The sequence below is a fragment of the Nicotiana attenuata genome, chromosome 2, assembly GCF_001879085.1.
Source record: "Nicotiana attenuata strain UT chromosome 2, NIATTr2, whole genome shotgun sequence".
In the NCBI taxonomy this organism is placed as follows: Eukaryota; Viridiplantae; Streptophyta; class Magnoliopsida; order Solanales; family Solanaceae; genus Nicotiana; species Nicotiana attenuata.
The window spans coordinates 80,588,788-80,608,969 of NC_031990.1; the positions used below are offsets into that span (position 1 = coordinate 80,588,788).

At 35.3% G+C, this 20,182-nt stretch overlaps 3 protein-coding genes across 3 annotated transcripts; all 3 read left to right on the top strand.

Moving 5' to 3' along the window:
* Positions 1,848-7,084, top strand: LOC109213708 (glutamate--glyoxylate aminotransferase 2-like). The gene is made up of 14 exons (XM_019377544.1): positions 1,848-1,922; positions 2,067-2,210; positions 2,874-2,939; positions 3,024-3,141; positions 3,608-3,689; positions 3,783-3,870; positions 3,982-4,140; positions 4,578-4,751; positions 4,847-4,978; positions 5,198-5,263; positions 5,456-5,520; positions 5,928-6,019; positions 6,114-6,270; positions 6,783-7,084. The coding sequence occupies exons 2-14, from the start codon at positions 2,094-2,096 to the stop codon at positions 6,886-6,888; spliced, it is 1,422 nt and encodes a 473-aa protein (XP_019233089.1). The 5' UTR covers positions 1,848-1,922; positions 2,067-2,093; the 3' UTR covers positions 6,889-7,084.
* On the top strand, positions 8,699-12,656 carry LOC109213718 (F-box protein At1g70590). The gene is made up of 4 exons (XM_019377552.1): positions 8,699-9,377; positions 10,330-10,463; positions 11,511-11,693; positions 12,073-12,656. Exons 1-4 carry the CDS (start codon positions 8,846-8,848, stop codon positions 12,238-12,240), a joined length of 1,017 nt encoding a protein of 338 aa, XP_019233097.1. The 5' UTR covers positions 8,699-8,845; the 3' UTR covers positions 12,241-12,656.
* On the top strand, positions 13,411-17,280 carry LOC109213727 (protein DETOXIFICATION 29-like). Its single transcript, XM_019377561.1, has 8 exons — positions 13,411-13,768; positions 13,917-14,458; positions 15,460-15,546; positions 15,647-15,703; positions 15,796-16,034; positions 16,134-16,252; positions 16,624-16,710; positions 16,922-17,280. Exons 1-8 carry the CDS (start codon positions 13,496-13,498, stop codon positions 16,991-16,993), a joined length of 1,476 nt encoding a protein of 491 aa, XP_019233106.1. The 5' UTR covers positions 13,411-13,495; the 3' UTR covers positions 16,994-17,280.

The window sequence follows — 20,182 nt, forward strand, 5'->3', positions numbered from 1 at the left end:
CCTATAAGGACATATTATATGCTAATTTGTTTGAATATTTGCGCTACACCTAGAAATCATCTCTTAGGATCCCACTTAGCTATTATGCCTATAGGATCCTATGTTAAGTAATTGAAACCATTTTTGCTACCATGTCCTCCAACTATATTCTTAATACTTCACACCCAGAAATCATGACTATAGGTTCCATAAACAAGAACTAGCATCACTTAACTGCTATATCGTTTAGAAAATACGAAACATAATCATTTACAGATCCTGTTCATAGGACTTAAATAATGAGATCTACTTCGTTGATTATCCATGAACTTGATTAACTCACTACTGGTTGTCTATGTTTTGATATAGAAATCATGTTTTAGGTCTAAATAATTCAATAACATACTCTAGCTCATAATTGTTCGCCTTAGTCCCACAATTAGATGAGCATGTTCAAAGGGCGATTCACCTATCAATTTTGCCACTGCCCTCATCGCTATTAACTGATAATTATTGGACATTCATATGAGTCTACATGTCAAGGTAACCTTCAGTGAGCCCATCTTGTTAACTATGCCTTTTTTGAATTCCTATTTGTTTGAACTGTTTGGGGCTTAGTCTTCTAATTTTAAGCAGTCTAGGAAGAGTCTAGAGCTACCTATATAGTGGTCCAATACCTCCTGGATCATAGGCATGGGACGGGTAGTTATATGTAGGGTACGACCTAGAATTGAATTAATGCGCTTTAGGTAAACAACTTAAAGATAGTAAACGGATAGGTGAAGATGATAGTGTGTGCTTGCTGGATAATATGAGCAATCATTGCACTTTAAGGGTGCGAAGTATTATTTATGTGAACAGGGTAATCTTTTAGGCTAAAAAATTTAGGATCCCCATTGTGTCCAATTGTTCCTTGCATAGTTAGTGTTTAGATTTATTTAAGTTCAATGTAGTTCAAAGAAGCAGTACCTATTAATTTATTAGTGGATATATAAAGTGTATTCTTTCAAATTATCCCTTTTACGTTATTTGTGTTACTTCTTTCGATTAATTATTGCATTCTATTCCACCTAGAATAATTAATCGCTTACTTAGATCGAAATTGGTCGGTTAATTCGGCCGGTCATTTTAAAAAATATTTAATAAAATCGATCAACTTTGTCGGTTATTTTCGTGCGAAAATATAATTAAAGAGTATAAATCAAATAAAAGGCAGTCTTAAAAAAATTGCACCAGTGGTCTAGTGGTAAGAATAGTATCCTGCCATGGTGCATTTTTTAATTACATAATTAAAATACCGACCAACTTTGGTCGGTTTTTTTGGCAATATTTTTTTTTTTTTTTAATTTAATCGACCGACCAAAGTTGGTCGGTTCCTACCAACTTTGGTCGGTATGACCTTCCGACCTTCAAAATATCGTCCACACATAAATGATCGCGTTTTTGACGGTTATTGGCCATTACCGACTAATTTTGGTCGAGTTTTTTTTGACAATTTTTTGCCCGAATTTCTAATAGCGTAAAGATGTACATATAACCCTTCAAACATAAGATTTAGGCGTTGTAAAATACCCATATGTCGAACTTAGAGACTAAACGAAGACGTAATACTTAACGAAAAATTTCTGGGGCGCACATTTGAACAATAGAGAGTAATTTGCTTTTTCTCGAAAGATAGAGAGCACATTTGAACGGGCACACATCTCAAGCCAAGAGACGAAATGAGCTGGCAGAGTGTCACTACTCACTTGTGAGCCCATTACTTCATCTGATGCAATCACATACTGCATGCCTGCCACGTGGAATAAATATGACAAAACTTACCCACGGCGTACACATGAAGTCATGTAACTATAGTTGTTGTCTTTCTTCTTTTCTTATCGACGAACTCATATTGTTCTTCTGATTTTGAATTCCTTTGTTCAAGAGCTAGAGTTGTTGAGGTAATTATTTTTTTGAGAAGTGTTATTGATGACCATTGCATTTATTGGTTTAATTGATTTAATGATGTTTTTATAATCTTCTTATTATAATCACTGGCTGCTTTTCTTCATTTTACTGCTCATAATTGATTCCTATAATTCTAGGTTAAGGTGCTGCTATAATTGTTTAAAATGACGTCTAAGCCGTTGGACTATGAGAATCTGAATGAAAATGTGAAGAAGTGTCAGTATGCCGTCAGAGGTGAGCTCTACCTTCGAGCTTCTCAACTTCAGAAGGAAGGAAAGAAGTTAAGGATTTTTAGTTTTACTCATGTCATGTTATTTATATTCAGACATTTTATAGCTTTTAATCCGTTAATAATTCAGTCTCTCATAATTTGATGTTCCAGTAGGATTCTAACTTTTTAGTCTTAATTGGTTCTATTCATCCTCGTTAATTATGCTTTTGTACTTGAGAAGTCTTGTGTGTGTGTGTGTGTGTGTGTGTGTGGCACTAGAATTCTTGTCTACATTAGAAATCCTGATTTAGGCAATAGTTGGCGTCAAATACATGCAGTTGGCGAATTTTTGGAATTTAGTGGCCCATGCCCAGCTCTATTAAATCTCATAGGGTATCTGTAAGATCATAGAGTTGATCATATGTAAAATTTGGATCTAGTATGCTGACACAGTACAAGCTCTTTTATGAATACACAATGCTGATATATGAAGCCATCAGTGGACAATTTGGCCATTTACAATATGAAGTGGTCTATTCCAGAATTCTCTAACCAAGAGAGTTGTATAATTGATAAATCGCTGTGTTTCGTGGGAGTAGTATAGATAAAACCATCCGGAGATATGTTGCTAGGCAAGTATTCGGCAGCTCAAAGAATCGCGCAAACATTTTACAATTAGTTAATTGAGAGAGAGAGCTTGTGTAACTATCTGATGAATCCTCTTACTCTGCAGATTATATTCACAAATGTAGGTAATCCCCATGCCCTTGGACAAAAGCCGCTGACATTTCCGCGCCAGGTTTGTTGTAGTTGCCGAATGTCAGTTCTATGAGATGATGCTTATGGTTTTGCACATGTAAAGCCTTGGGACTCTCTATATCAGGTTATTGCACTGTGCCAAGCTCCATTTTTGCTGGACGATCCTAACGTCGGACTCTTATTCCCTGCTGATGCAATTGCAAGGGCTAAACATTATCTTTCATTGAATTCTGGAGGACTAGGTATCATTTTTTACTTAATATATATTAATGTGGAAAATGAATAATTTCTTGTGCTTCTGTTACAGTCATGGTTCCATCTCATGTTGCCTTCTCTAATTTTTATATGCTTGTCTATTTCCTGTCTGCAATCCCTTCTGTTCTTTCTTCCCTATAAAATTTTCTGCTTTTGTTCAGCAATTACTATCCCCCTAGCTTGTGTTTGAATAAACGCCCAATTATGTTATCAGCATTTTCTCCTTTTGCACATTTAATTTATTGTTCCTCCTTATGTTCTTAATATCCTGATCTATTATCTCGTTGATAGAAAGCGTTGCATTTATCATCCGTGCTTCTTGAGCTCTATCCATTAGCATCTACTTGTCTATATTGTTGTTGCGAGTCCCCTAGCATGCTTTTGCCCCAATTTTTTGACAGTTGTATGATCTTTTGTTTGAGAAATGATATCTTTATACTGCTGTTCAATTAGGCGCTTATAGTGACTCCCGTGGGATTCCTGGTGTAAGGAAAGAAATTGCAGATTTCATTGAGAGACGTGATGGATATCCAAGGTTATTATATTGCTTTTGCATTTTAACTGGTTCACTTTTCTATGACATCAATTTTAGTTATCGAGCTTACACTTCTGGTTATTCCTTTGACAGTGACCCAGAACTGATATTTCTAACAGACGGTGCCAGCAAAGGCATAATGCAGATCTTACATACCATCATTCGGGGGCCCAACGATGGGGTAACTAATATAAACGGAAAAAAAGAAACAAGGATAGACCAGTCTTTTCTCTTAATACTTCCAGGTTCTAGGTGCAGTATAATATTTCTTACGGTACAAATTTGCTGTTAGGTATTGGTCCCGGTTCCACAGTATCCGCTATACTCTGCTACGATATCATTGTATGGGGGTTCTCTTGTTCCATACTATCTTGAAGAGGCTGCAGACTGGGGTCTTGATATCAATGACCTTCGGCAATCTATCAGACAAGCCCGAAAGAACGGAATAACTGTGAGTATGCGTTAATTTTGCTTTCCGGATATTTGCAGCACACATCCTCACCTGTATGATTCTTTGGACTTCCGAGGGATAGTTCAGTAAGACGCAATTTGAGTGACTTTTAGGCTGTGCCTGAGTCCATAACTAGTAGAAAGGGGAGCTTTACAGCATATTCGGGACTTAAACACAAACAAATATTTTCCGGGACTGGCAAAACTTGAAAAAGTTTTTTTTATGGGGCTTTACTTTCAAATTGATACATTGTATGAAAGCAATGGAGAGTGCGCGAATACTTTTTCACTGCATATTGTATGAAAGCAATGGAGAGCGCGGGATACATTGTATGAAAGCAATTGTATGAGTGGTTTACTGCATCTTGTGCTCTTCATTTTACTCAGGCATTTCTTAACTATGACCTGCAAACAACTTATGTCTTCAATTTTTCCTAGGTACGCGCAATGGTGATTATAAACCCTGGAAATCCTACTGGACAATGTCTTAGTGAAGCAAATGTTAAACAAATTTTACAATTCTGTTACCAAGAAAATTTGGTATTACTTGGAGACGAAGTCTATCAGCAAAATATTTACCAAGATGAGCATCCTTTCATAAGTGCAAGAAAGGTACATATATAGTTATGTATACTTGAAGAATTTATTTACCCAACAATATTATTGGATCTTGAATAACATTTCATGTTGTTCACCAAAATTCGTAGGTTTTAATGGATATGGGTCCACCCATAAGTAAGGAGCTTCAGCTCGTTTCATTTCATACGGTCTCTAAAGGTTATTGGGGTGAATGTGGACAGCGTGGTGGATACTTTGAGATGACCAACATTCCTCCCAAGGTTTTTTTTTCCCCACCATTCCGTAATTCAAAGATGAATCTGGTGTGATTTTTAGTGGATGACACAATTTAAATGTGAATATAATGACATTCTGTTTAACTAGACATTATTTTGAGCTATTCCGAAATGCTCTCCATCATAAAACATTTGAGGGTCATGTTATATTCCAAGAAGCTTTGTACTCATGAGATGTGGCCTTTCTCTCATTTGATGTTGCAGTCTGTCGAAGAGATATACAAGGTTGCTTCGATATCGCTCAGTCCAAATGTACCTGCACAGATATTTGTGAGTAGTTTTTAATCATTTCCTCCAAGATTGGTACTTCTGGCAAGGAAATATTATTGTGATTTAAATTTAGCAGTCAACTTTTCTCGGACATCAAGTATTTACCTTGTTTTATGTTATCTAAAGGTTACATCCAGTTTCCCCTAAACCTTCTTCTGACAAGAAATGCTTTGTGTATTTTCTTTCCGACAGTTGGGATTAATGGCAAACCCCCCTAAGCCTGGAGATATCTCGTATGATCAATTTGTGAGAGAAAGGTATTACTTCCGACTTCTGTGCTACATGAAAATCTTGAACTTCGATAGTTAAATTGTTGGAATTAGAGATGGAAGTACCCAGAGACGTGAAACTTATGGGTTCGGGATTCTAAATCTTTTGAGTTACTCGGTTCCAAATTAATAATTTATACATGTTCAATGAATTTCTTAAGACAAATACATGGTTTGGACTAAAGCTACCGCATTCGGCCGAACCCGTAGGTTCTACTCTCCCTCTGCCCCTGGAAGTACCCTTCTTTTCACTGGGTTTTCTATAATATGGTTTAGAGCTATTTGGATAAAAATTGGATTTTCATTTTTCCTTTGTGGTGATGATTGCTGTTTAATTTTGTGTTTGCAACCAAAAAGACTCTTGAATGACAAATACTAGTTGATACTTGTTGCAGCAAAGGCATCCTTGAGTCACTAAGGAGGAGGGCACATATAATGACTGACGGTTTCAATAGCTGCAGAAATGTTGTTTGTAACTTCACAGAAGGCAAGTCATGTCTAGCAGCTTGAGTCTTTGTATTATGTTAAAGTTAGACGTTAGACGACTGCCCATTTACATTTGCAATAAAATATTTAAACAGGTGCTATGTATTCCTTCCCACAAATACAATTGCCTCGTGGGGCGATAGACGCTGCAAAGAAGCTCGGGAAAGCTCCTGATGTTTTCTATTGTCTCAAGCTGTTGGAAGCAACGGGCATCTCTACTGTCCCGGGTTCAGGGTTTGGTCAGAAGGAAGGGTAAGTTTATTCTTTTTATCAAAATTGAAGCTGTGTTAAATTCCTCCCAACAATAAGTTTGGTAGGGTGACAAGCTCTAGTGGTGAGCACCTCCACCTCCAACCAAGAGGTTGTGAGTTCGAGTCACCCCAAGAGCAAAGTGGGGAGTTCTTGGAGGGAGGGAGCCGAGGGTCTATCGGAAACAGCCTCTCTATCCCAGGGTAGCCCAGGGTAGGGGTAAGGACTGCGTACACACTACTCTCTCCCCAGACCCCACTAGTGGGATTATACTGGGCTGTGGTTGTTGACTTGTTGTTGTTGTAATAAGTTTGGTAGGGCTAGGATCAATATGCTAAAAGTCAAAAGAGTTTTAAGTTCAACAAGGTAATTAGTCGTTAGATGGTCGCACAATCAGGTCACTTAAAAGGGTAAAATACTATGATAAAAATTAATTGGTAACAAGTTAAGTAAAACCTTAATTAGACTATCTCCTTGTGGAATTAATTGTAATTTGAGGGTGCTTCTGTATGTAGGGTGTTCCACCTAAGGACAACTATCTTGCCAGCTGAAGAAGAAATGCCTTCAATAATGGCTAGTTTCAAAAAGTTCAACGATGATTTCATGGAGCAATATGAATAGGACAGAGGCCATTCGTTTATGCAAAAGCTGTTTTCGATCTTTATTTTATATGTTGGCTCTCTTTTTGTCTGATGAATTCTTTCTCAAAAAGTTACTGTAACAAGTTAAACGTAATTTAAGTGTTTGAAAGCCTTCTGGCCAGAATTATTTGCTTTTTGCAATAAAACGGTTTTTTTACGGTAATTTTTCAGATTAAGAGTATGTTTTACCAAGCTTTTGGAGACCAAAAGCATTTTTGCTTTTGTATAAAAAGCACTTTTTGGAAATTTAAGGTCTTCGGTTAAGATGGAAAGCAAAATTAGATTTTTCTTTTTTTTGGAAAAAAAACTATAAATTCTAGCTTCTTTCAAGAAGCAAAAGTAGAAAATTATTTTTACGACACAAGAATATCCGTATCATAAGTTTAGATTTTTTAAGTTATATCTCATTAGTTTAAGTTATATCTCCTTTTTTGTTTTTACCATTCTTTTTTTTTTTTAACTGTGTTAGTTGAAATTATTTGCTCGTAATTTGCAAAAAAAAATTTGAAAAATTAAACTCATATTTTATATTTGATACAATATTGTAATATTAAATTTAGATAAATGAAAAACAAGAAAATCAATGAAAAAGAGGTGTACTCGAAAAGCTATATGTACATTACAGACATACAAAAAATTTAATATTTTCTTATTTTTTATTTTTTATTTTAATTAAATAAAAATAAAAATTAATAAAAAAATTTATAATAAATATTAAAAGTTAATTATCCATTTTGGAATAATTATAAACTGGATTCTGTTACTAAGCTTTTTCGTAATTTGACACTTAAAGTATCTTTTGGATTGATTCATTTCGTAAGTATTTACTTATGACTTTTGAAAGTTTTTTTCCCTTTAAGACAGTGAGGCCCCTTTTTTTCTCTTTTTTTCTCTGATTATTTTCGTTGTTTGGTATTATGAACTCAACAAAATGATGCCTTGATTAAACTTTCAAATAAACTGATTACAATAGAAAAGTAAAGGATATAGTCATAAACTAATGAAATAGACAGAAAGAAAGGAGATGAGGAGATAGAACTACAGAGAGAGAAATAGCTTGAGGGAGAGAAAGACCAGGAGAGAATAGTTTTCCAGATAATAATTTGCATAAGCGTATATTTGCACAAACTGATAACTATAGTAACTGCATTTTCTCTAATTCATCGACAGTTGTACCTCAATCTGGGTCCTAATTGTAGTCTTATAATCTCTCTTTGGGTTGGTTAATACTCTACTCACGCGTAACCAATTCTTAAACTCAATCCATTTGGTTTGGTCTACCTTGTTCATAACAATTGGATTTTGGAACTAGATTTCAGCTTGCACTGAAGATATGTCATTGCTAGTCTCTTACTCTTGTTTTTGTCGTTCGACCTATAACGAAACTTTAACATGAGGGTAAGCTTAAATAATTCTAGAAGTTTGAAGGATAAATTTAAACTTGTTTCTCGAAAAATTTGACACGTAGATTTCATTCATTTCAATACGGAGATAATTTGCTAATGACGGATAGAAAAGTTGCCCAATGAAAAATTTGATCAATTTTAAATAGTACATGAATAAATTTGGATCATTTAAAATGTGATCAATTTTAATTAGTTCATGAATAAATTTGAATTATTTGAAATAGTACTGTTTAAAATCTAATGAATTTTAAATAGTACAAGAATAATATGGACTATTATTATTATTATTATTATTATTATTATTATTATTATTATTATCAGGATCTCCAAATAACAAACAGAAATACATTGCTCAAAAACAATCTACAGTTTCGCGACTCCTCGGATGTTTACACGTGAACGATGCGTTTCAAGTTACACACCCCAAACAAAAAAAAGGAACAGATGCTCCTGCTCCATTGCCCACCGTCTTCACCGCTTCAGCTCCGCGCCTACTCCAGCCCCTTCTTCTTTGTCCTAAACCCCAATTGAATGAAACAGAGAACATGGCCGTCCAAATCGGACGGTCAACCTCGTTTCACCGCTTTCCCTTTCGCCAAAAAACAGACTCGTCCCACCAAAAACCCCTCCATTTTTCATTTCCAAGTCAGTCCAAGTTCATCATCATCGTCCAAGTCTATTCAATACCATCACGACTTTTCTCAACTTCCATACGATGTTCTCCTTAAAATTGCGGCCAATTTTACGCTGCCGAACTTACGTGCAGCTTCACTAGTGTGCAAATCTTGGTGTGATGCACTTCGGCCTTTAAGAGAAGCTATGCTTTTTCTGAGATGGGGCAAGCGATTTAAGCATGGCCGTGGAGGGGTTAAACCCAATTTAACTAAAGCGCTTGATTCTTTCCTTAAAGGCGCCGCGCGTGGGTCCACGCTAGCATTGGTCGATGCTGGCTTGGTTTATTGGGAGATGGGGAGAAGAGAAGAAGGGATTGCTTTGTATAGAAAGGCTGCTGAACTTGGTGACCTTGCTGCTCAATGCAATTTGGGGATTTCCCTCTTACAAGGTATTGAGATTGTTGCATTACTTTATTGAGATTGGGTGAATATTGCTTGTTTATTATTGTAGTTGTTAGTAGTTAAGTGGGATTTCAACTTCATGGGTTAGTGAGTTCGAAATACTACCACCGCCCATTTGATTTATTGCGTTTGAAAGTCGAGGACAAAGTTACTGGGTTGGATGAACCCATGACTTGTATGCTATGTCTTCCCCGGATTAAGTGGAAGAACTAGCTTGCAATGTTGATAGTATCATATTTTCTGGATTCTTCATCTATGATCGCTGAGTTATTTACATTCAATTTAAGTCTAGGTCCTAGGAATTCTAAAGCATTGAGAATAATGTAAGCTTGTGGTTCAGAAGGTGAAAGTGTGTTAGCAAACTTTTATATTATGCTTAATTGATATTTGTATCAAACTAAGCTGAATAAATGAATGTTAGCAACTTTAATTGTGTGAGCTAATTACTAACAATGTGTTTGATACAGGAATTGAAAGGTTTAGTCAAAATATTAATTTACATTGATGTTAATATTCTTGTTGACGTTATTGTAAATAAATTGTTTTCTAGAACCTTGTTGCCTCGCGTTCAATTGTTGACATGGCTCCTACCAAAATTGATAAAAATTTATGCATTGGGACTGTTCCAAAATATAAATGTTAACATGACTCCAAAAAAAAAAAAACAGAGGTATACATAGTCAACATGGCTCCAGTGAAGTCACTGATCTCAATAGTTAACATGCTCCTATATTGTACATGTGAGCGTTATTAAAGAGCACTACGCAGAAAATTTGCCTTTGATATGCACTTTGTAGAGTTTTAGGTTAAGCTTTCTGACTGAAAATGGTTAAAGTTTCATTTTCCATTGGTAACATTTACCTTTAATTTTCATTACTGCATAACTACTTTACTGTTTCATTGTGTTTCTGATCTCTTCTTAGTTCTTACTCTATGTAGCTAATCCTTCGGATCATGAGGAAGCTCTTAAATGGCTGTTTAAAGCCTCCGTTGCTGGCCATGTTCGAGCTCAATACCAACTAGCACTTTCTTTACATAAAGGTCATGGCCTGAATAGTAATCTCCAGGAATCGGTATGAGACTTTACCTGTTTTAAGTTATTTACTTTATATTTAAAAAAAGCTTTCACAGGATTAGTGGAATCTAGTTCTGGAATTTCCCATGTCAATTGTAAATTATATCTCCATGTTGTTTTATAAATTGCAACATGCAATAGGAGATTTTGCAACCTCTATCTAAGAAGAAAATTATTTTAGATTAATCTGCTTAAACTCCTATAAAAAAAAAAATCACGATTAACATCTATTTTAACAAATTCCTCTTGTACCTACCTAGTTACTAAAAGGCGTTGAAGGAGGATTTCGATTAACAGAAGTAGTAGTAGAAGATGATAAGTTCGATAGTGTTTTGTTCATCTTAACAAGTGTCTTTGGACGGAACAGGACGTATAGTCCTTAAATATTCAATTACGTACATAGAAAAAAGTGGGAAAAGGTCCTTGAGTCCATTTTTTTTTAAGAACTGGACAGGCCCATTGATGAAGAATATTGCGGGACACTTCTCGTGGTAGGACTGGAAAAGATACTTATGCCAAAAACATGTACTACTAGGCATTTTGAATGGTGCTTTAGTTTTATCGTAGGTATGCAGAGAACATATGCCTGCTGCTCCATTTTCAGTTGAATTAATATATTTCAAAATTTTAGTCCAGATGCTCTAGTTTCTGAAGTTGATGGACCTGTTGTTTGTAATTCATTATTTTAAAATTGTGATGAGGCAAGTATATTTCAAGATTTAGTATAAGATAATTTTAGAGTTGTTACTTGTTAGAATAATTAATTATTGGAGAAGTGATTGCTGATCCTACCCAGACTTAAAAGAATTCGCAAAAGTTTTATCTTCAAATGAAGGGGGGTGGTTTGAATTTGGATAGGGATGTTAAAATCAAAAGTTAAGTGCACCATTATGGCGCGTACGTTTTCAACTCTCTGTATAAATTGCAGATATAGGTCTTGAGAATTTTATGGTACATACAATCTTGTTCTTTTTTCAGCTTCCTGTATAAATTACAGATGTAGTTCTAATGAGACCTTCACTTAAGGGATTCTATCATTGAATAGGCGAAGTGGTATTTGAGGGCAGCAGAAGGTGGATATGTCCGTGCTATGTATAACACTGCATTATGCTACTCGGTCGGAGAAGGTTTAATGCAGTCTCACAAATTAGCAAGGAAATGGATGAAGAGAGCAGCTGATCGAGGTCATAGCAAAGCCCAGCTTGAGCATGGGCTTAGTCTGTTTTCTGTAAGTAGTGCCTAAATATTTCTCCTCCCCTTGTCTCTTGCAACAATATCCATATCTAAGTTTAAAGAAGCATATAATTCCATGCATCTGTGTGGTGCCAAGTGTTTCATACTAAAAAAAGGAGACCCCCCCCCCCCCCCACATCTCATTTCCTTTTTGAAGAATTAACCTAGAGACTCAACCGCTTAAACTAAAAATAGCCGTCGGAGTAAAATATATGTATAATCCATGTTATAATATGTGTATTACTGTTTATAATTGTATACATGCTAGGAAAAGTAAAAAGCGAATCCGGCCTACTATTTGTGTAAAGATCCCTTCCTTTTTTTCTCCCCATTAGCTTGTGAACTTTTAACAACTCATGCTGCACTTTCAACAGGAAGGGGAAATGATGAAAGCTGTGGTGTACTTGGAACTTGCCAGTCGTGCTGGTCAGGCAGCAGCTGATCCCGTGAAGAACGTTATACTTCAACAGATGTCCACTTCTTCTCGTGATCGAGTTATGCTTCTTGCCAATAATTGGCGTGCTTTACCTTCATCCCGCTGATACGCTGCTATTGTCAGCTTCCTACAGCCTAATCAGTGTCTCACTAAACTTCTAGAAGTTTAAGTGTAATACTATAAGATTTTTTTTCCGCATTTGCATGTTCCTTAGTTCGTTGTGTGGGACTGCAACAACTGATAAAGAGGGTCTGAGCCAATGCATCCCTATTAAAAATGGCTTAGAGATAAATAGATATTCACGTTGCTTGTAGAAAATGCCCTAGTTGTTAACTCAACGTGACATAAGCTCGTAATTTCTTACGTGGTTGTATGACTGCTACATCATCAAGACCGTGGTGCTTTTGATGTGGCTGTGTGGTTGCTACATTATCAAGTTTGTCGCCCTCTTAAGTTTCTTGTGGCACAACATGCCACGTGGGGCGATCGTCGTTTGTATATATTTATATTCATGTTTCATCCTGTATAAATGTCGTAGAATGTTCTTTTGGACGTGACAATTATGGAAATAGATAGAGCTAGTATGGAAAAACCTTTTGAATAAGGTTTGAAATGATGAATTGAGATAGGGTAGATTGATGTTAGCCGGCTATTAAAAGAAAAAGCTTACATCAACCTTCCCTTGTTATCTAGCGTGAAACAAACGACTCTCCCCTTTATGTTCGGGGACCACTAAAATGCAACTTCGCTCGGATACGGATATCAAATCCTGCTGCTGAGATGTCCATGGATTCTTGGGCCTTGACGAATGGCCGACCACCTTTTAAATTAGAAGAGCAAAGGTGCAGGGCATATCAGGATAAACTAGTGTGAATGAGCATCAGCTTCATCGCCCGAACACGGTTGGTGCTATATAATTGGTTTGATTTCTTTCCAAAACTCACGTGGTAGCCTGAAGGTATGGGCTGAGAGAGATACCATTTGAGTTTTAAGTAAAATGACTCACGCTTAGATTTTTGAGAAGTCATGTTTCGTTAACTAAAGGATAACATTTTTACTGAGAATATGATTTGTCATATATTTAGTCAACCAGACAAATAGGACTATGGAAACATTTTCCTCTTTTCAAATAAACTCGTATACCAGCCAATGCCCCTCACGTAATAATATTAGTATGATGAGATCACTTGTAAAATTCCTTAAATATTTAAAGCATCGTGCAACAGTCAATGGAATATTTTTTGCCAGAGGAAGATTTTAAAATAAAAGATGTGGTGAACATGATTAGATGATGAATAATAAACGGAGCAAAACTTGTAGCTATCTCAGATTTCCTCCACCAAGCCTTCCTCAGGGCATCGATGGAGGAAGCTAATGTGTCACTTCTGACATCAAGTAATTCTGATGCAGATGACATCGAATTACCTAACCGTGGAGTTAAAGATTTGATCCGTGAGTTTTCGAGGGAGACCAAGAAGCTGTGGTACCTTGCTGCTCCAGCAGTTTTTACTTTGGTTTGCCAGTATTCAATTAGTGCCATTACTCAAATCTTTGCTGGCCATGTCGGAACCATCCAACTCGCTGCCATCTCCGTTCAAAACTCTGTTATTGCCGGTTTTGCCTTTGGAATCATGGTATAATCATTTATCACACATCCCTCTAGCTAACTGTTTATATATAGTATGTCATATTTGATGATGGCATTAACATCAACTTACTATTTGAGTGATATATATATATATTTTTTGATGATGACATTAACATTTTTGTGACAATGTACAGTTTGGGATGGGAAGTGCATTAGAGACGCTTTGTGGGCAAGCATATGGAGCAAAACAGCTCGAAATGCTGGGGATTTACATGCAGAGATCTTGGATTATTGTAGGTAGCACGGCCCTGGTGTTAGTGTTTCCTTACATATTCGCCACGCCTCTCCTAAAACTCATCGGTCAAGATCCTGAGATATCGAAATGGGCGGGGACGTTTGCAGTGTGGATGATTCCGCAGCTATTTGCCAATGCAATCAACTTTCCCATCAGGAAGTTCTTGCAAGCTCAGAGCAAGGTCATGGTGATGGCCGCTATAGCCGGGGTTACAGTAGTTGGGCATACTTTGTTTAGCTGGCTGTTGATGCTCAAGATGGGATGGGGACTGGCGGGTGCTGCATTGGCGCTGAATGCATCCTCGTGGTTCATGGTGGTGGCCAATCTCGCGTATATATTTAGTGGGACATGTGGTCAAGCTTGGTCTGGTTTTTCTTGCAAGGCTTTTCAAAATCTATGGGGATTTGTCCAATTGTCTTTTGCATCTGCAGTCATGATCTGGTAAGTTCCTTCCATCATTGAAGCCTTTTTTAAATTATTCGTCTTTGTGATCTTTCCAAAGGGGAGCCTTAGCGTAACTGGTAAAGTTGTTGCCATGTGACCAAGAAGTCACGAGTTTGAGCCGTGGAAACAGCCTCTTGCAGAAATGTAGGGTACGGTTGCGTTCAGTAGACCCTTGTGGTCCGGCAGCTCCAACGAGAGGTGTTCAACACAAATACAGGGTTTTTAATTCAAACACCAGGAGATCAGGTTGTTTAATAGTCCAAACAACCACGAAGTTATTTTAGACAACCTGAGAATTGAGATTGTTACGACCATCTCATGTTGTTTAGTTCAAGCAACAAGGGCACACCAAATAATGCACTGGTTAACTACATATATATCGTGCTCTAATTGATTGAGGCTGCTACTACGGAGAGGGATAAAGAATAAGGCCATGATCCATAATTGCATACGTTTCATTGTTTCCAAAATTCTCTTAATTTTACAGACAGCGATATAAAAAGAGAACAATCTAGAATCTCGGCAGATTTTGGATTGTGCTGCAACCCTGCAGCTTGCAAAATGTCAGTTATAACATTTTTTTCTCTGGATTTTTGGACTCAAAGACGAATAATTTCGTCCAGTGACTATTTGGAGCTAGCATTTGATTCAAAAGTTTACTTCAGCTATATGGTGTAAAGAAGTCTCATTAAAAACATAGAAAGTACAATTCAACTCCTTTATCAAAGAAATTACACTTCAACTCACTTATAGCTGTGGAAACCAAATTTTCAAGGGAAAATGTATCACAATTCCCTTTCGCAGAAAATCAGTCCAATATTAGTATGTATGTATAAATTTTTTCCAAGATTTGTATAAGGTCATGAGTTATCACGATTACATTCAAAGTTAAATAATCTTATACATACACATTCTCCTCCTATTTTTATATTGTTTCGTTATGATTAGGCTTCAAATCAAGTGGCCTAGATGTTAACTAATATTCAAGATTTGTGCAGCTTAGAGATGTGGTATTACATGGCGCTGATTCTCTTTACGGGGTATCTCAAGAATGCGGAAATAGCTGTCGATGCAATTTCTATATGGTGAGAGATCACATCAAAATCATATAGGAAAACAAAATGTCCAGCACATCTGGAAGGTGTTCCCTCTCTTTCTGATTCACTCTGTTATATTCTATTGCAGCTCGAACATTTGTGCATGGACGTTCATGGTGTCTCTTGGATTGAATGTGGCAGTTAGGTATGATCCCATTTAGATTTTAAATATTCGTTATCCCCCACAACTCTCAAATCAATAAGTAGAATATGAAAGAAAGGACGTTCATGTGGCAGCATAAGGGTGTCAAATGAACTAGGGGCAGGACATCCAAGAACCGCGAAAATAGCAATGATAGTAGCCTCGTTCGCTTCTCTTCTGCTCGGTATGCTCCTGGCACTGGTTCTACTTGTTTGTCGAAGCAAGTTTCCCCCGTTATTTACAAATAGTAAGGAAGTCCAGACGGTTGTACATGAGCTTACACCATTGTTAGCAGCCACCGTGTTCATAAACAGTCTTCAACCTACTCTTTCTGGTACATATATTCACTGCCTCTTTAAAATCTTAGTGCTAATTCATGGCCTCATTAGGATTAGTGATGGTTTTTGACTGGGTAGAATTTTTGAAATTGCAGGAGTGGCCATTGGAGCAGGATGGCAAGCTTATGTTGCATATGTAAACATAGCTTGCTACTATTTATTTGGCCTTCCTATTGGTCTCATCCTCGGTTTCCTCTTCAACATGGGCGTCAACGTAAGATTTTGTTTCCTCCATCCCAATTTACGTGACGTTATTTCCTTCTTATTTATAAAAAGAACAACAACTTTGTTATAGTTAGTATTTTTATCCTTAATGATTTGGTTTTATAGCCATACAAATATCATGGTATGTTTAAGATCATAGGTTCCAGAGTCTTTCTTTCTTTTTTCTTTAAACTTTGTGACAGTCAAACAAATTCACATAAACGAAAATGGATGGAGTATTTTATTTCATTTATTTTCTTTTGTTCTATATTCTCCATCAAGATTCTCATATTTCAGTTGTTTAACATAGTGGTCTAACCTTTGTATACAGCAACAAGTACATAAGCTCCAGTGACACTGCTATTGTGCTGTATTTTGTAGGGCATTTGGTTAGGAATGCTGGGAGGTACTAGTCTTCAGACTACTGTCCTAATCGCGATGGTCCTCAGAACTAACTGGAATAAGGAGGTACTCCATTATTGTCTGCTCATAGGCACTAACACACACTTCAGAATATTGTATTTTGATACCCCTTAGTGAAAATCCCAACTCTGCTACTTTTGCATGAACTATTAGGTTCCCATATGTAGTAACACCAATTCAAGCTTCTAGACAATAAATGCACCCATATACTGCAAAATTGATAATTAAGACATTAAATTCGTCTGTCAAATTACAGGCTTCCCTTGCTGGAGACAGGATAAAACAATGGGGAGGAGATTCAGTGGCTAAAGTAATTGATGCAAGTTAATCCTTGTTAGTATCATGTTGCAGCTTAATGTTAATGCCCTGGCCTGATATTATAAAGAGTCAGTGTTGAGGTGGTTATGTCCTGTTTCAATTCCTTCCAATATTGCCCCATTTCGGCTTGGTTTTATTTTTTGGGATAACTAGTTTAAGTGTACGCGCTTTGCGCTTGATTAAAACGCGTACCTCTTTTGACAACACATACTACAAAAAAAATTTGGACTTAGTTACGAACTTCGTCATTAATCCGTTGCTAAATTGCTTGCCGTTAAATTTTATACCCCTTGTGTATGTGATTTGCATGTGCATGTCATCGTCAATAAGTAAAAAATGTAGTATACAATAAGAATAAATTGTTGTAAAGTATTATTTGATAAACTTTATCATTGGCGACTTTATGGTAAAAACCCTATTATTAATTATTTGTATGGTATTGTTTCGTATCTCTTTAATTAAAGTACTTTTGAATCATGACACTAAATGATATAGATTTAGACTTATATTTTCAGCGCACTTCTTACCAAAATAGCCTATATATTTTTGTATAAGATTATACTAATTTAATGTCTGAGAAAATAACAAATGACTTTTTTGTCATTGTGGAATCTTTTAGTGAATCGAAAAAGTTCCAATCAACATTTCTAAGGACCTTATCATTTTTACTTTTTATATTATTTATTTGTGCATTGAATTTATAATATGTATTATGTAAAAAAATATAAAATAAATTAATTAGATTGGTTTTATTTCTAAAACTTTTGTAAACGAATTGTATTAAACTTTATCACTGGCGACTTTATAGTAAAAACTCCTCTTATTAATTATTTGTATGATATTGTTTCGTATCTTCTTAATTAAAGATACTTTTGAATCGTGACACGAAATGACATATTTATTTAGACTTCTATTTTCAGCATATTCTTACCAAAATAGCCTATACATTTTTTGTATAAGATTATACTTATTTAATATTTAAGAAAATAGCAAATGACTTTTTCGTCGACTATGAATTTTTTTAGTGAATGATAAAAAGTTAAATCAACATTTCTAAGGACCTTATCATTTTTATTTTTTATATTATTTATTTGTGCATTGAATTTATAATATGTATCCTGCAATAAAATATAAAATAAATAAATTATTGGTATATTTCTAAAACTTTTGTGAACGAATAATAGGAAGGGCTCCTTATAGTTGCTAGAATAAGTTAATTCTAACCCATCTTTTTAGGAGATTCGCATGTGCAATTTAATTCCATTCGAAAAAACAAATAAGCAATCCAAAGTTCCGAAACAACTCTTGTAAATAAACACATAAAATTCTCTCCTTTAATTTAATATAGTTCAGAGTATTAATGATGCATTGTTACCATGGGAGATAAAATTCCTTCCTAAACGGTAGTGTTTCTTTTATAAGGTAAAATATTAAAAAATAGTTTGAGAAAAATAGTAAATAACAATTTTGTCTATAAAGCACCGCGCCAAACAATATAAGAGAATAAATTATTGGAGGCGTCAAACAAAATATTTCAGGACCCTTTCTGTAGATTAAATATAACAATTCTAAGTTGCAAAATAGCACATATTACGTTAAATTTTTAATTGTTTAGAGTACAGCTATTTATGTTTCACAACCTATAAATTTTTTGCAGTTTTAACGTAGTTGCTATCTCAAAAATGTACAGAGGAACACACATGCACAAACAGACATATATTACAAATAGCGAAAGAAGAATCGACTTTAAATAATTTTAGCATGTCGAATAACCCGTGGAAGTCGCCAAGTATTGGATTAATGAACTTGATAATTACTGTGTAAGAAATTATAATCCTATACAAGAAGAAAAAACTGTATTTTAGGAAAACAAATAAATTTACTTTGTAGAAGGGCTAGAAGAAGCAAATTGCACTATTATTATTATTATTATAACAAAAGAGAAACCACATCATAATTAAGCAAAAAAATCTCAGCACTTTAAATGAACATAAAAGCATACCTGGTCGGATGACACTATAGATTGCAATAAAATCATGGAGAGCATAAACAAGAACTTTAGCGAAGAGTTTATGTGGAGTTCTAAATTGAAAGTTAAAATTATTGTTAGATATTAATTCATGAAAATATACTACAAAGAATAAAGCAAAAACAAAAAGCTAAACCTAAATCAAATCAAAACAAACTATGAAACAAATTGGACAAGTATACGTTTTCAATTCCCCAAATTTACTTGGAGATATGCTTATATAGTGACTTCTTCAAGTCTCCATATTTGGAAAGAAATCAAAGGGAATAAGGATTTTCTTTTAATAAATTTGTGCGTAATTATTAGGTGAAATATTATAAAAATAATTAGGCAATAATTTGAGGACAATAGTAAATGACTATTTTGTCTATTATGGTGTCTTTTAATGAAGGATAAAAAGTTCTATCAACATTTCGCCAAGAGCCTTCGTGCTTTTAATATAATATAGAAGATTATATTTTTGGGTGCCAAAAAAAGTAATCGGCAATATAAATATACATATAATATATACGTAATCAGTGTATATATTTTGTATATTTGGACTACCTTCTCTAATAATTTTCAGGATAAAAATGAAAAAAGCCCTTTATTTTTCATTTTAAGTAATTTTAAGTTTGACTTGTTGATACGGAATGTCAATGAAGGGCAACTCCAACTTAATGGAAATAGAAAGAACAACAGAACGGAGAAGAAAAACTTAAGAATTTAAAATACAACTGGAAACAATTAGCAGAAGTTAATTACCTCTAATTAACCAAAAAGGACTAGCTCTTCTTCAATTGTGATTTTCTAAATTCCCGAAGGGTTGGATAGTTTGAAGGATCACTTATCCCTTGGAAGCCATTCAGAATATTAATGAATCTTTAATAAGTTCATCTCAAACATTAATCGTGTAGATGCTTGGGATTTAACGATATTATAATTGAGAAGGGTAAAGTATAAAATTCGGGAATGAAATACTAAATCCATTTGAGCAATTAAATAGCAAGTTCAAATAGTTTCTACTCAACCTATTAACTTCTTATCTAAATAACGTCAAGGCACGATTAGTCAATAGAAAGATTTGCTAGTCACTGCGGTAATGGTATCTTTCTCTAACACTATACTAATACAGACAGTGCACTCCATGGTAGGGGTGACAAATGGACGGGTTGAGTTGAATTTGGGCGG